Source organism: Salvelinus alpinus, chromosome 20, assembly GCF_045679555.1.
Source record: "Salvelinus alpinus chromosome 20, SLU_Salpinus.1, whole genome shotgun sequence".
Lineage (NCBI taxonomy): Eukaryota > Metazoa > Chordata > Actinopteri > Salmoniformes > Salmonidae > Salvelinus > Salvelinus alpinus.
Window position 1 is genome coordinate 51,113,857 of NC_092105.1, and position 15,172 is coordinate 51,129,028.

At 40.6% G+C, this 15,172-nt stretch overlaps 1 protein-coding gene across 26 annotated transcripts in view; it reads left to right on the forward strand.

The window, feature by feature from the left end:
* The window catches only part of LOC139547192 (E3 ubiquitin-protein ligase MYCBP2), a 313,317-nt gene that overhangs the window by 146,826 nt on the left and 151,319 nt on the right, over positions 1-15,172 (forward strand). For all 26 annotated transcript variants that reach the window (XM_071356258.1, XM_071356266.1, XM_071356259.1 and 23 more), the window contains one exon: positions 1,843-1,996. In XM_071356258.1, the coding sequence (XP_071212359.1) occupies positions 1,843-1,996 (154 nt within the window). The remainder of the gene's footprint in view (positions 1-1,842; positions 1,997-15,172) is intronic.

Genomic DNA, 15,172 nt, shown 5'->3' on the forward strand with positions numbered 1-15,172 from the left:
ACCGACTTGCGCTCGCTCCACTTTCATTTTATCCGCTATTGAACATGGTTTATTCCGTCTTAAATTTTAGCAATTATTTACATTTTAAAATACCTAAAGTTGGATTAGGAATGTTGTTAGAAATGTTTGGACCAAGATTACAGTTAATTTATTAGATAATGTGTAGTCATGTTGGGCGAGTTGGAACCGGTGTTTTTCTGAATCAAACGCGCCAAATAAATGGACATTTTGTGGATATAACAATGGATTTATACGAACAAAAGGACAATTTGTGATGTTTATGGGACATATTGGAGTGCCAAAAGAAGATCTTCAAAGGTAAGGCATGAATTATATAGTTATTCCAGAGTTTTGTGTCACGCCTAGCGGGTTGAAATATGATTGTCATGTGTTTGTTTGATGGGGTGCTGTCCTGAGATAATAGCATGGTTTGCTTAGCATGGTTCGCCGTAAAGCCTTTATGAAAGCTGACACGGTGGCTGGATTAACAAGAAGTTAAGCTGTATTTTGGTGTATTGCACTTGTGATTTTATGAAAGTTAAATATTTCTATTTTATTTTGAATTTCGCGCTCTGCAATTTCACCTGATGTTTTCGCTAGCGGAACCCCTAGCCGTAAAAGGTTCAAGAAATTTGTGAAGTGGTTGAAAACAAGTTTTAATGACTCCAACCTAAGTGTAAACTTCCGCCTTCAACTGTAGGTAGAGTTATTGACCCTGCATAGATAATAGAGTAGCAGCAGCGTAGAAGTGGGTGGGGTTGAGGCAATGCAAATGGTCTGTTTTGCCATTTGATTAGCTGTTCAGGAGTCTTATGGCTTGGGGGTAGAAGCTGTTTAGAAGCCTTTTGGACCTAGACGTGGCGCTCCGGTACCGCTTGCCGTGTGGTAGCAGAGAACAGTCTATGTCTACGGTGGTTGGAGTCTGACAATTTTTAGGGCCTTCCTCTGACACCTGGTATAGAGGTCCTGGATGGCAGGAAGCTTGGCCCCGGTGATGTACTGGGCCGCACGCACTACCCTCTGTAGTGCCTTGCGGTCAGAGGCCGAGCATTTGCCATACCCGGGAGTGATGCAACCCGTCAGGATGCTCTCGATGGTACAGCTGTAAAATATTTTTTGAGGATCTGAGGACCCATGCCAAATCTTTTGTCTCCTGAGGGGGAATAGGTTTTATTGTGTCCACGACTGTCTTGGTGTGCTTGAACCATGTTAGTTTGGTGATGTGGACGCCAAGGAACTTGAAGCTCTCAACTTGCTCCTCTAGAGCCTCGTCAATGAGAAACCTTTTATGAAGTTGGTTTTGTAGCATCAACTGGGAATGTTATCTTTTTGACTGATATATATGATTCTGTTTCATAACTGCAAAGTAGCTAAAATGCTGTCAGTTCCACTTTAAAGGTCCAATGCAGCAGTTGTTATTTCAATATTAAATCATTTCTGGGCAACAATTAAGTACCTTACAGTGATTGTTTTCAATTAACTTCTCAAAAAGTAACAATACATGCTTCATAGCGAAGGGCAATTTCTCAGGCGAAGATTTAGCTAGGACGGTCTGAGTGGGGAGGGGAAAACTGGCTCTTATCGGCAGAGAGGTTTAAATGCTCTTTCTTAATGGTCTATTAACTAATTTACCGCCTGCTGATGGTCACCAGGCATACAAAAACTCCATCCCACCAAAACAGGCACAAATTTCAGCCCATCTTTTCCAGCTGCTCTTACACTAAAAGGGCATTATCATTTCACAATTTTATTTCTAACCTCATAATGTATATAAAACACAGGTAAATCACGTTTTTGACTGCACCGTGCCTTTAATTAACCTCTTCTCTGTGTCCGTACCAGGCTTAGTCCCCACCTCAGTGTCGGAGCCCCCACCCTTTAAATGCCTGCTGATCAACAAGCTGGATGGCAGCTGCCGCACCTTCAATGACTCAGAGCAGGAGGACCTGCAGGGCTTCGGCCTCTGTCTTGACCCCGTCTACGACGTCATCTGGAGGTCAGACTCATTCTCTTTCTCTTTATTTCAATTTTTATCTCTTTCTCTCTATCCCTCCCTATTTCCCGTTCTTCTGAGTTTAGCTGTGTCTCATAGAAAATCCTTCTCTATAAATATGGTGCACTATTAATGTTTTCACACTAACGAGCAGAAACTGGTTACAGATCTGCCATAATTGTTGGAACCATGCTGGAAAGAACAATAGGGAAATAAAAAGCAGAGTCAGATTAGTACGGTTTGGGTCAGTCCTGTGGAGTGAATCTAGCATTGGTATGTGGGGAGTATGGTATCATTTCAGACTCACTCTCCCGGCATATTGTCCTTTTAAATGTCACAGACAGGAAACTCAAAACCCATAGTCATAACCGCAGTGGTTTTAACGGTGTTATTTTCTCTACCACTGTTAAGAGTACTGGTGGTACGGAGGGAGTATCAGAGTTAGTTTGTTTTCTTTGATTCAGTGTTGTAAGATATATTTTTATTGTCTAGATTGGAACGTTTAACACTCATAGAACTGGGCTGTAGGCTATATCGTATTTAACTTTATAAACCAGGTAGTTTGAATTCCAGCCATGTGCATATGAGACGATATACCACGGCTATGTTCTATTTCAAGTAGCTCTATGTGGTTCTTGATATGCCACGGCAAATGTGGAGAAAAGCAATAAGGCGTTATTAAACACATTAATTCCCCTTGGTTCTAAACTAGCGCTTGGTTTGCAACCGCGGGGTTTTGTTCAAACCTTGCTGTCTGCCTTTTCGACCTCTGCAACAAAGTTGCAATTTAAAAATTTAATCTCCCCTGTAGCCTACCATAGAGAGTAAAGAATGTCTTAACGAGGCAGCAGCTTCACTGAGCCAGCCAGGCGAATAATGCATCAGCATCATTATTATGAATATTTACAAATGTCAATTGAAAACCGCTAAAGCAAACCAAAATGCAGGTAGTGTGACTGATTGTGTTTGCGGTCGATGGCTAATAGCTAGCAATTGACAAGAATGTTAAGCCTGCATAGCAACCACTCTTTGATTGCATAGCAAAGTTGGAAAGAATACGAGAGGTCACCATGATGTCACAATAGCAAGCAAATTTAGTTCCAGGTGCTGAAAAATACATTCCTATGTTTTTTGGTTTTCATTGTCTTGAGATTGACACTAATCTACAGGATAGGGAGTTTATAATTATGTACAGTACCAGTCAAAAGTTTGGACACACCTACTCATTCAAGGGTTTTTCTTTATTTGTACTATTTTCTACATTGTAGAATAATAATGAAGACATCACCTTTGAAATAACACATGTAATTTCTAAAAAAGTGTTAAACAAATCCAAATATATTTGAGATTATTCAAAGTAGCCACCCTTTGCCTTGTCCTGACTGCTTTGCACACTCTTGGCATTCTCTCAACCAGCTTCATGATGTAAGTCACCTGGAATGCATTTCAATTAACAGGTGTGCCTTGTTAAAAGTTAATTTGTGTAATTGTTTTCTTTCCTTAATGCTTTTGAGCCAATCAGTTGTAATGTGACATGGTAGGGGTGGTATACAGAAGATAGCCCTATTTCGTAAAAGACCAAGTCCATATTATGGCAGCTCAAATAAGCGAAGAGAAACGACAGTCCATCATTACTTTAAGACATGAAGGTCAGTCAAGAAATGTGAAAGTTTCTTCAAGTGCAGTTGCAAAAACCACCCAGCGCTATGATGAAACTGGCTCTCATGAGGACCCCCACAGGAATGGAAGACCCAGAGTTATCTCTGCTGTTACTGTTACTAGCCTCAGAAATTGCTTCCCCAATAAATGCTTCACAGAGTTCAAGCAACAGACACATCTCAACATCAACTGTTCAGAGGAGACTGTGTGAATCAGGACTTCAAGGTTGAATTGCTGCAAAGAAACCACTACTAAAGGACACCAGAAATAAGAAGATATTTTTGGTTCCAACCGCCGTGTCTTTGTGAGAAGCAGAATAGGTGAACAGCTGACCTCCACGTGTGTGATTCCCACCGTGAAGAATGGAGGAGGAGTTGTGATGGTGTGGGGGTGCTTTGCTGCTGACACTGTCAGTGATTTATTTAAAATTCAAGGCACACTTAACCAGCATGGCTACCTCAGCATTCTGCATCCATGCGCCATCCCATCTGGTTTGAGCTTATTGGGACTATCATTTGTTTTTCAACAGGACAATGACCCAACACACCTCCAGGCTGTGTAAGGGCTATTTGACGAAGAAGTAGAGTGATGGAGTGCTGCATCAGATGACCTGGTTTGGGATGAGTTGGACTGCAGAGTGAAGGAAAAGCAGCCAACAATTGCTCAGCAAACTCCTTCAAGTTTGTTGGATAAGCATTCCTGGTGAAGCTGGTTGAGAGAATGCCAAGAGCGTGCAAAGCTGTCAAGGCAAATGGTGGCTACTTTGAAGAATTTGAAATATAAATTATATTTTGATTTGCTGAACACTTTTTTATTACAACATGATTCCATATGTGTTGTTTTATAGTTTTGATGTCTTCACTATTCTACAATTTAGAAAATGGTAAAAAAAATAAAGATTAAGCCCTTGCATGAGTTGGTGTGTCCAAACTTTTGACTGGTACTGTGTAAGTTACAACAAAGCCCATTTTCAGTAATATAAGATGTTCCATGTGTTATTTTGCTTATGATTAGCTGCTGTGTGTGACTGTTTGAAAGGTTTGCAATCGCGCCAGTTGACATTAAGTTGTCTACAGTCATGGCTAACAGGAAAGGAAACTGATGGCTCGAGAAATCAAACAAAGAGATTTGACCACATTTCACCATACTCCATATTCCCAATGTCGAAGTTGCTTATGACTGTGATTAACACGAATATCGACAGCCTATACCCATTATTTGTGCAGATAACGCTAGGTGGGGTGCTATCTGTCTCACCTTATTTTAGTCTCTTGATCGTCTAAAATATCATAAAATCCTCTTCAACTCTGTTGATAAGCATACATTTATGATTAACTTCTCTGCTTCACGTTAACCCCCTAAGGTCGATGTCTGCGCCCCTGGTGAAATTAAATGAGCATAATTGTAAAATAATCCCCATAAAAATCTGTCAGTTTAAGCTGGAGATATGTTTGCATTGGTTGCGTCTCAATCCACCGCATCCGCAAATGTAACACTTCCGCATCTGCGGTGAAAGGTGACAGCTAGAGCGGTGTTTGTCAGAATATAAGACATCCCGATCATCTCGGTCTTCTCACAAAATCGTTGGTTTGGCCTACAAACTATTATGACCCCTTTATGGAAAGATGAGACTCTCACCAACACGATGGTGTTTTGCTCTACAACCCCCACAAGTGTCTTGGGACTCGTCTGAAGTCGTTACAGCCGATCTGCAGCGACAGAACAGTTTGGGCTACACACTAATATGACCCGTCTGTGTAAAGGCGAGACTCTCACGAACACGTACATGTCGGTTTTGCTCTAGGATGCCCACAGGCCGCACAAGACTTGTCAGAAGGTTTCCCTGTACCATTTGAAATAATGTATGGAAGTATATGGACTGTTTAGTTACAAAAATAAGGGGATATATATATGTTTTAACTATGTTTCCTGATCTTTCTTATCTCTCAGATATAGGATAGACTTCAGAACAAATTTCCTTTAGATTTTTTTGGGGGGACTATCCGTTGTTCCATGTGGTGAATCTGTTGTTCCATGTGTATGTATGGGCTAATAGTGGTAATATATATTTTTTAAGGGGTCTTAAAATTCTAAATCAAACATGAAAATGATCCTTAGTATGACTTCTTAAAACAATTCCATATACACGACATGACTAAAAGTATGTGGACACCTTCTCGTCGAACATCTCATTCCAAAATCATGGGCATTATTATTGAGTTGGTCCCCCATTTGCTGCTATAACAGCCTCCACTCTTCTGGGAAGGCTTTCCACTAGATCTTTGAACATTCCCGCCCTGACTTGCTTCCATTCAGTCACAAGCATTAGTGAGGTTGGGCACTGATGTTTGGCAATGATGTTTGGCAAATGGACCTGGCTCGAAGCTGGCGTTCCAATTCATCCCAAAGGTGAAACAGGAAAGCGCCTTCCCTAAACTCTTGACACAAAGTTAGAAGCACATAATCGTATTTTTAGAACACAAGGCCCGCACTTGAAAAATGTGGACCTTGTGAAAATATAAACGCAACAGGCGACAGTTTCAAAGATTTTACTGAGTTACAGTTCATATGTGACCCCTTTCAGGAAACTAGGTGTATGTCGCAAGTCACGACTTCACAGGAGAGCTGTTTGAAAGTTAAATAAATGTTTTATTTTGATCAAAATGTGTTTTTTGGCAGAAATGCCTTTTCAAACATGTGAACTTTCATGTACCTTAATATCAAACTTGTATGCCATAAATGGTAAAATGGTTAAATTACGAGCCTAGATGGTTTAGCCACAGAAAAAGGGAGCAACCTTCCGCTAGCCATGATTGGCTGAAATAATGAGTGGGTTGGACATACCGAGAGATGAGTTGAGATTGGTCTACCGTATAGCACGAGTCTGTTTATTGGAGCTGGTCAATATGTTTAGGTTATCGTGTCGAACGTGGCTTTACATTTTTTTTTTTATAGAAGGCCAGCATCCCGGAGTCACCTCTTCATTGTTGACATTGAGACTGGTGTTTTGCGGGTGCTATTCAATGAAGCTGCCAGTTGAGGACTTGTGAGGCGTCTGTTTCTCAAACTTGACACTAATGTATTTGTCCTCTTGCTCAGTTGTGCAACGGGGCCTCCCACTCTTTCTATTTTGGTTATAGCCAGTTTGTGCTGTTCTGTGAAGGGAGTAGTACACAGCATTGTACGAGATCTTCAGTTTCTTGGCAATTTCTCGCATGGAATAGCCTTCATTTCTCAGAACAAGAATAGACTGACGAGTTTCAGAAGAAAAGTATTTGTTTCTAGCCATTTTGAGCCTGTAGTCGAACCCACAAATGTTGATGCTCCAGATACTCATCTAAAGAAGGACAGTTTTATTGCTTCTTTAATCAGGACAACAGTTTTCAGCTGTGCTAACATAATTGCAAAATGGTTTTCTAATGATCAATTAGCCTTTTAAAATTATAAACTTGGATTAGCTAACAACTTGTCATTGGAACACCGGAATGATGGTTTCTGTTCATGGGCCTCTGTACGCCTATGTAGATATTCAATTAAAAATCGTCCGTTTCCAGCTACAATAGTCATTTACAACATTAACAATGTCTGATCAATTTGATGTTATTTCAATGGGAAAAAAATGCTTTTCTGTCAAAAACAAGGACATTTCTAAGTGACCCCGAACTTTTGAACGGTAGTGTACATTTAAGGGCCAGCTGTGCTGCCCTGTTCTGAGCCAAGTGTAATTTTCCGAGATCCCTCTTTGTGGCATCTGACCACACGACTGAACAGTAGGCCAGGTGCGACAAAACTAGAGCCTGTAAGACCTGCCTTCTTGATGGTTGTTAAAAAGCACTTTATTGTGGATAGACTTCTCCCCATCTTAGCTACTGTTGTATCAACATGTTTTGACCATTAGTCACATCAACTTGCTCAATTTCCACATGATTTGTTACGAGATTTAGTTATATTTAACACTAACTTAATCCTTGCCACCCACTCTGAAACTAACTTCAGCTCTTTGTGTTGCTGTGATTTCACTCACTGTAGTAGCTGAAGTGTATAATGTTGAGTCATCCGCATACATAGACACACTGGTTTTACTCAAAGCCAGTGGCATGTCATTGGTAAAGATTGAAAAATGTAAGGCTGCTGCCCTGGGAAATTCCTTACGTTAGAGAGGCTTCCATTAAAGAACACCCTCTGTGTTCTGTTAGACAGGTAACTCTTTATTCACAATATAGCAGGGGGTGTAAGGCCAAAACACATGTTTTTCCCTTAGCAGACTATGATCGATAATGTCAAAAGCCACACTGAAGTCTATCAATACAGCCCAACAATCGTTTTATCAATTTCTCCCTCACAAATGACTCTTAGTAAACTTGATGACTGAAGTGTTTAGCTTGATGAATGTTCATCCTTATAAGCTTGCAATAAGTCTCTTCAATTTGTTTACTGTAAAATAGCATTGTCTCTCGTCAAACACAGTTTCCCCCAAAAGTTTACTAAGAGTTGGTAAAAGGCTGATTGTTCAGCTATTTGAGCCAGTAATGGGGGCTTTACTTTTCTTGGGGAGCAAAATTAATTTTTCTTCCCTCTAGGCCTGAGGGCACAAACTTTTTAGTAGGCTTAGATTGAATACAGTGGCAAGAAAAAGTATGTGAACCCATTGGAAATACCTGGATTTCTGCATAAATTGGTCATCACATTTCTGCAGAAATCCAGGTAATTTCAAAGGGTTCACACACTTTTTCTTGCCACTGTATATGGAAAATAGCAGTGGCAATATTGTCCGCTGTTATCCAATTTTCCATCCAAGTTGTGAGACCCCAGTGGTTTGTCATTGTGATAGACAACAATATTTCTTTCACTTATTCCACGTTCACTTTACGGAATTCAAAATTACAATGCTTGTCTTTCATAATTTGATCAGTTATACATGGATGGGTAGTGTCACCATTTGTTGCTAGTATGTCATGCCTAACTTTGCTAATCTTGCCTAAAAATGATTGAAGTAGTTGGCAATATCAGTGAGTTTTGTGATCAATGAGCTTTCTGATGCAATGAATGAAGTTTGCCTTTTTGCCCTAGATTTATTTTTTCATAGTGTATTTTCTTCTCATTCAGTTTAGTCACATAATTTCTCAATTTAAAGTACGATGACAATCGTTTGTGCAGCGAGACTTACACGGAACCCAAACCGGCTGCGCGCGTGCGCCATCGTGCGCTATCGTGCGCTATCGTGCATAAATGTATTTTGCCCCCACCAAACGCAATCACGACACGCAGGTTAAAATATCAAAACAAATTCTGAACCAATGACATTAATTTGGGGCCAGGTCGAAAAGCATTAAACATGTATGGCAATTTAGCTAGTTAGCTTGCACTTGCTAGCTAACGTTAATTTGTCCTATTTAGCTAGCTTGCAAATAAATGTGTCCTGGGATATAAACATTGTTGTTATTTTACCTGAAATGCACAAGGACCTCTACTCCGACAATTAATCCATACATAAAACGGCCAACCGAATCGTTTCTAGTCATCTCTCCTCCTTCCAGGCTTATATGGTGATCGCATCTAAACTTTCATTATATTACCACGACAACCGGCAACAAAGTTCGTCTTTCAATCACCCACGTAGGTATATATATAGTTTAATTCTTCCCAAAGGGTCGTTACAGCTGTAATTCAGACAAAAAAAAATGTCACACAAACACTGATATTTAACCCTTTCTCCTAGGCCGAGTCTCGTCCTCCACAACTGAACATCCAATGCATCTCTGTTGCTAGACAGAACTTTAGAGATATCTGTTCTTCCTCACTAAATCTAACCAGACCTCTACCCCAAAGTGCTCACTCCTCCCCACCTCAAGGCTGTCATGGTTATTGATACAAAACTGTGTCTCTTCTCCTCCCAGAGTATCCCTGATGGCTAACAATAACATATCCTGACAATGTAAATGTTATACATTTACCCTCTCTCCCTCAGTAACATATCCTGACATAATATAAACATTATACATTACCCTCTCTCCTTTAGTGAAATTGTTAGTTTCCAAGATCTCCACCCAACACATTCCAAAGCCATCTCTTTCCACAGAAAACCATTAACTTCTGACATAAAACCCAGTCTCTTTCACTCCTTATCTTCTATGCTTCTGATCTACCATGTATTTAATATCTCAATGTTCAAAGTTTAGCCCGAATCCAACAATACCTTTTGTGATGTCCCCGCAATGTTCTCACCAGACTGTTCCCACAACCTAATGAAACAGTCTGGGAACCTTTTAACTTCTCTGGGACATGTGGGACGCTAGCATCCCACCTAACCAACAACCAGTTAAATTGCAGGGCGCCAAATTCAAAACAGCATAAATCTCATAATTAAAATTCCTCAAACATACAAGTATTATACACCATTTTAAAGATAAACCTCTCCTTAATCCAACCACAGTGTCTGATTTCAAAAAGGCTTTACGGCGAAAGCACACCTTGCGATTATGTTAGGTCAGCGCCAAGTCACAGAAAAACATACAGCCATTCTCCAAAGGAGAGGTGTCACAAAACTCAAATAGCGTTATAAATATTCACTTACCTTTGATGATCTTCATCGGAATGCACTCCCAGTTCCGCAATAAATGTTTGTTTTGTTCGATGAAGTCCATAATTTATGTCCAAATACCTCCTTTTTGTTCGCGCGTTTAGTTAAAAAATCTAAATTCAAGAATTAAAAAGAAATCCATTACAGTTCGTAGAAACATGTCAAACGATGTATAGAATCAATCTTTAGGATGTTTTTAACAAATCTTCAATAATGTTTCAACTGGAGAATTCCTTTGTCTTCAGAAACGAAAAGGAACGCAGCTACCTCTCACGGGGGCGCGCCTGAGTGAGCTCGTGGCACTCTGCCAGACCCCTGACTCAATCAGCTCTCATTCTCTCATCCTTCACAGTAGAAGCCTGAAACAAGGTTCTAAAGACTGTTGACATCTAGTGGAAGCCTTAGGAAGTGCAATATGACCCCATACACACTGTATATTGGATAGGCAAACCTACAAACCTCAGATTTCCCACTTCCTGGTTTGATTTTTTCTCAGGTTTTTGCCTGCCATATGAGTTCTGTTATACGCACAGACATCATTCAAACAGTTTTAGAAACTTCAGAGTGTTTTCTATCCAAATCGACTAATAATATGCATATCTTAGCTTCTGGGCCTGAGTAGCAGGCAGTTTACTCTAGGCACCTGATTCATCCAAGCTACTCAATACTGCCCCCAGCCATAAGAAGTTAAACAAATCAAAATATACTATATTTTATATTTGAGATTGTTCAAATAGCCACCCTTTGCCTTGATGACAGCTTTGCACACTCTTGGCATTCTCTCAACCAGCTTCACCTGGAACGCTTTTCCAACAGTTATCTTCTCTGGGATATGTGGGACGCTAGCGTCCCAACTGGCCAACATCCAGTGAAAATGCAGAGCGCCAAATTCAAATAAATTACTATAAAAATTCAACTTTCATGAAATCACACATTCAATATTCCAAATTAAAGCTACACTTGTTGTGAATCAGCCAACGTGTCAGATTTCAAAAAAGCTTTACGGCGAAAGCGAACAATGCTATTATCTGAGGATAGCAAACACAGACCATCATATTTCAACCCTCCAGGCGCGACACAAAACGCAGAAATAAATGGTTTGTGTGGTTTGTCCTCGGGGTTTCGCCGATGACAAATGGTCCTCGGCGAAATGGTCACGGTCACCATCACGGACATGTTATGGTCACGGACATGATTCAAACTGTTTTAGAAACTTCAGAGTGTTTTCTATCCAAATCTACTAACAATATGCATATCTTAGCTTCTGGGCATGAGTAGCAGGCAGTTTAATTTGGGCACGCTTTTCATCCAAAATTCTGAATGCTGCCCACTATCCAAGATAAGATAAGGAGTTCCCTCATGTTGAGCACTTGTTTGCACTTGCTGTCTGACTAATCCCAAACCATCTCAATTTGGTTGAGGTCGAGGGATTGTGGAGACCAGGTCATCTGATGCAGTACACCCTCATTCTCTTTCTTGGTAAAATAGCCCTTACACAGCCTAGAGGTGTGTTGGGTTATTGTCCTGTTGAAAAACAAATGATAGTCCCACTAAGCACAAACCAGATGGGATGGCATATCGCTGCAGAATGCTGTGGTATCCATGCTGGTTAAGTGTGCCTTGAATTGTAAATAAATCAGACAGTGTCACCAGCAAAGCACACCCACACCATAACAACTCCTCTTCCTTGTAATCCGGTGGGAAATACACAGGCGGAGATCATCCGTTCACCCACACTGCGTCTCACAAAGACACGGCGGTTGGAACCAAAAATCTCAAATTTGGACTCCAGACCAAAGGACAAACTTCCACCGGTCTAATGTCAATTGCTCGTGTTTCTTGGTCCAAGCAAGTCTTCTTATTATTGGTGTCCTTTAGTAGTGGTTCCTTTCAAGCAATTCGACTATGAACGTCTGATTCACACAGTCTCCTCTGAACAGTTGATGTTGAGATGTGTCTGTTACTCTGAAGCATTCATTTGGGCTGCAATTTCTGAGGCTGGTAATTCTAATGAACTTATCCTCTGCAGCAGAAGTAACTTTGGGTCTTTCATTCCTGTGGCGGTCCTCATTGTCACAACACAACTGATTGGCTCAAAAGTATTATGAAGGAAAGAAATTCCACAAATTAACTTTTAAGGAGGCACACCTGTTAATTGAAATGCATTCCAGGTCATTACCTCATGAAGCTGGTTGAGAGATTGCCAATAGTGTGCAAAGCTGTAATAAGGCAAACACTTTTTTAGTTACTATATTATTTCATAGTTTTGATGTCTTCACTATTATTCTGCAATGTAGAAAATTGTAAAAATTAAGAAAAACCCTGGAATGAGGTGTGTCCAAACCTTTGACTGGTACTGTATACTCCAAACGGTGCCTGAGGAAGGCACGCAGCATCATCAAGGACCCCACACACCTCAGTCACGAGCTGTTCTCTCCCTTACCGTCGGGCAGATGGTATCAGAGCATGAGGTCTGAAACCAACGATGCAAATATATTATGGACACAATTTCTACCATCTACAAGCCATCAGACTGCTGAACACTTGAACTGGACTGACCACCTGCTCTGATTCTCTGCACCTTAGCACACATCCACTCACTCATGCACACACCCACACAGAGACATACACGCACACATACATTCATGACACACACGCACCACATCTGCTGCTACCAGACTCGTATTATACTGCTCAATTTATTCACCCACCATCCCCAATACATGTGTAAATATTGGACTATAAATTGTGCCATCCTGTATTATACTTATGAAAAAAGTAATTTCTATTCTACTGCCATTTACTTTGTTCGTATTCTTGCATTTTCTTAATTTTTATTGTTTTTGCATTGTCGATGTTGTGTTGTTGAGGCCACAAGTGGGTAACTCTTGACGTTCCATAACAAGAAATACAGATCCTGTAATTGACAGCGCCCCTGGCAAGCTGATCACAAGACAAACTGTTTTTCCCCAACATCCTGTCAGCAGAGCCCTTTTACACCCATAGGTATCCCAACGGGTTCAAGGGGGGGGGGGGGGGGGGTCAAATGTAGACACTTATGAAAGCATCCTGGCACCAAATGAGTTGACAAAGAAATTGTGATATTTTTGGCCTGGTGCTTTCTTTGTTCTAAGGACAGAAATGGTGCCAAATGAGACATTTGACATGGTTCTAAATAATGTATTAAACTGAATGGTTCACCACGTGATTGGTATGAACCCAATCTATAGTGTGATATTTTTCCTTTTGATTTCCATGTTTTAAGTGTAATACGTCTTTTACTGTAATATGAAAAGATACAGATTTTATCTTAACCATGGTTCAAACCTCTAAACTACAAATTTCATCCTGCACATTGTTTTATTGGTTCAAAGTGCATTTTATCCTGCTGTGAACCCTTATGAGTAAAGGTGTCCGCGTGCTTTAATTTCGGATGTCGCCTAGCCGAACTCCTTAAAAGATATTCGCTAGAAAAACAAGGAGAAATAAAGCATCAATAGTACTGTTTGTCCTTTTTGAGACTGTGCCGTAGCCAGTATACACGTCCTCAAAATACTCCAAATTAATCTAAGATAAATCAAGAAATCTGTCATTCATTTTGACGTTTTTGCTGAGGAGATTGTAGTTGTGCAATTTTACATCTAAATAAGATGCTTGGTGCAGTATTTGTATGAAAACGAGTCGTCTCATTGAATGACAAAGGCTTTATTGAAGAATACCTACTGTTGACCAATCACCAATGAGTCGGCTGCAATTTTCGGCTTGCCTCCATGTTTCATCCCCCCCGAACAGCTGGGAAAAAAACTCACCGAAGTCCAAAACTAACAAAAACCTCACAAAATGTTGTCATAATATATGCACAAAGTCTTCCGACCGGTTTTGTCTGGGAAGCATATGGACGCCTTTAGTCTCAAGTTCATCCCATATGAACACTGATATGTTGAATCCTTACATCTGACTCCGAGAGAAACGATAACCTGAGAGGAACTTTTGCTGAATAACACACTCTGATAACAAGACGAACCACTGAGTTTTCATCTCTCCCAGAAGGGACACAAACTGACAAAATACTAGACTAAACAAATTGGGAAAGAACTGCGAGCCAACACGAGCTACTACGAGAAATGAGCATCTCCGGCTATAAACTTCAACACCCGGACCACAGACTTTCCCCCCTGCTTCATATCTGCAATATCGAAAACTCAACCAGATGAGACTCGGATACATCACGTCAGTATGTGACCGACCGGCTCGATTATGTTTTTGAAATTTAAAATTGTGCTTTTTACATCGGATAAATGTAGAGACCCAGAGCTAGAAAAGTGTATATCATAAACTACAGTTGAGGAACAACGGGAAAGTAATTCTGTTTTGAAAGTCGATGAACTTGTAACCTCACTTTTTGAGATAATGGCCTTTGAATGTTTTGGTACACCCATTGGAGAGCTCCTCTTTGTCTACACCCATTCTGCATCGTTCACACCCTCTTAAGCTTTAGCTCCACCCAACTCTTCAAGGGTTTTGTCCTAATAACAGCAGTCAAGCACCCAAGCTGTCTAATTTTGGCTAGCTACTTCCAGACAATGAGAGAACAGCTCACTCTGACCATTTTACTCGCCCTAGCAGAGCTGGTTAGGCTGTTTTTGTTATCCAGAGCGTTGGTGACTGCAATTGTTGCCCACGTTTACTGACACCGGCCATATTCAACGGGTGTTGAGAGTTGGTTAATTCGTCAGTTATTCTGAGCTCTGGCACACTCAGGCAAGAGTGCTCTGAAATTGGCGTCTATAGCCAGAGCGAATTTACCAGCTATGTATATCAACAGTTGTCGCTGTGACATCAACATTCATTTGAAATGTTTACTTGCATAGTGGAGTCTTTTGTTAAGACATGTAGCTAGCTAGCTAAACAATGAATCATAATCCCAACTCGTGACATTA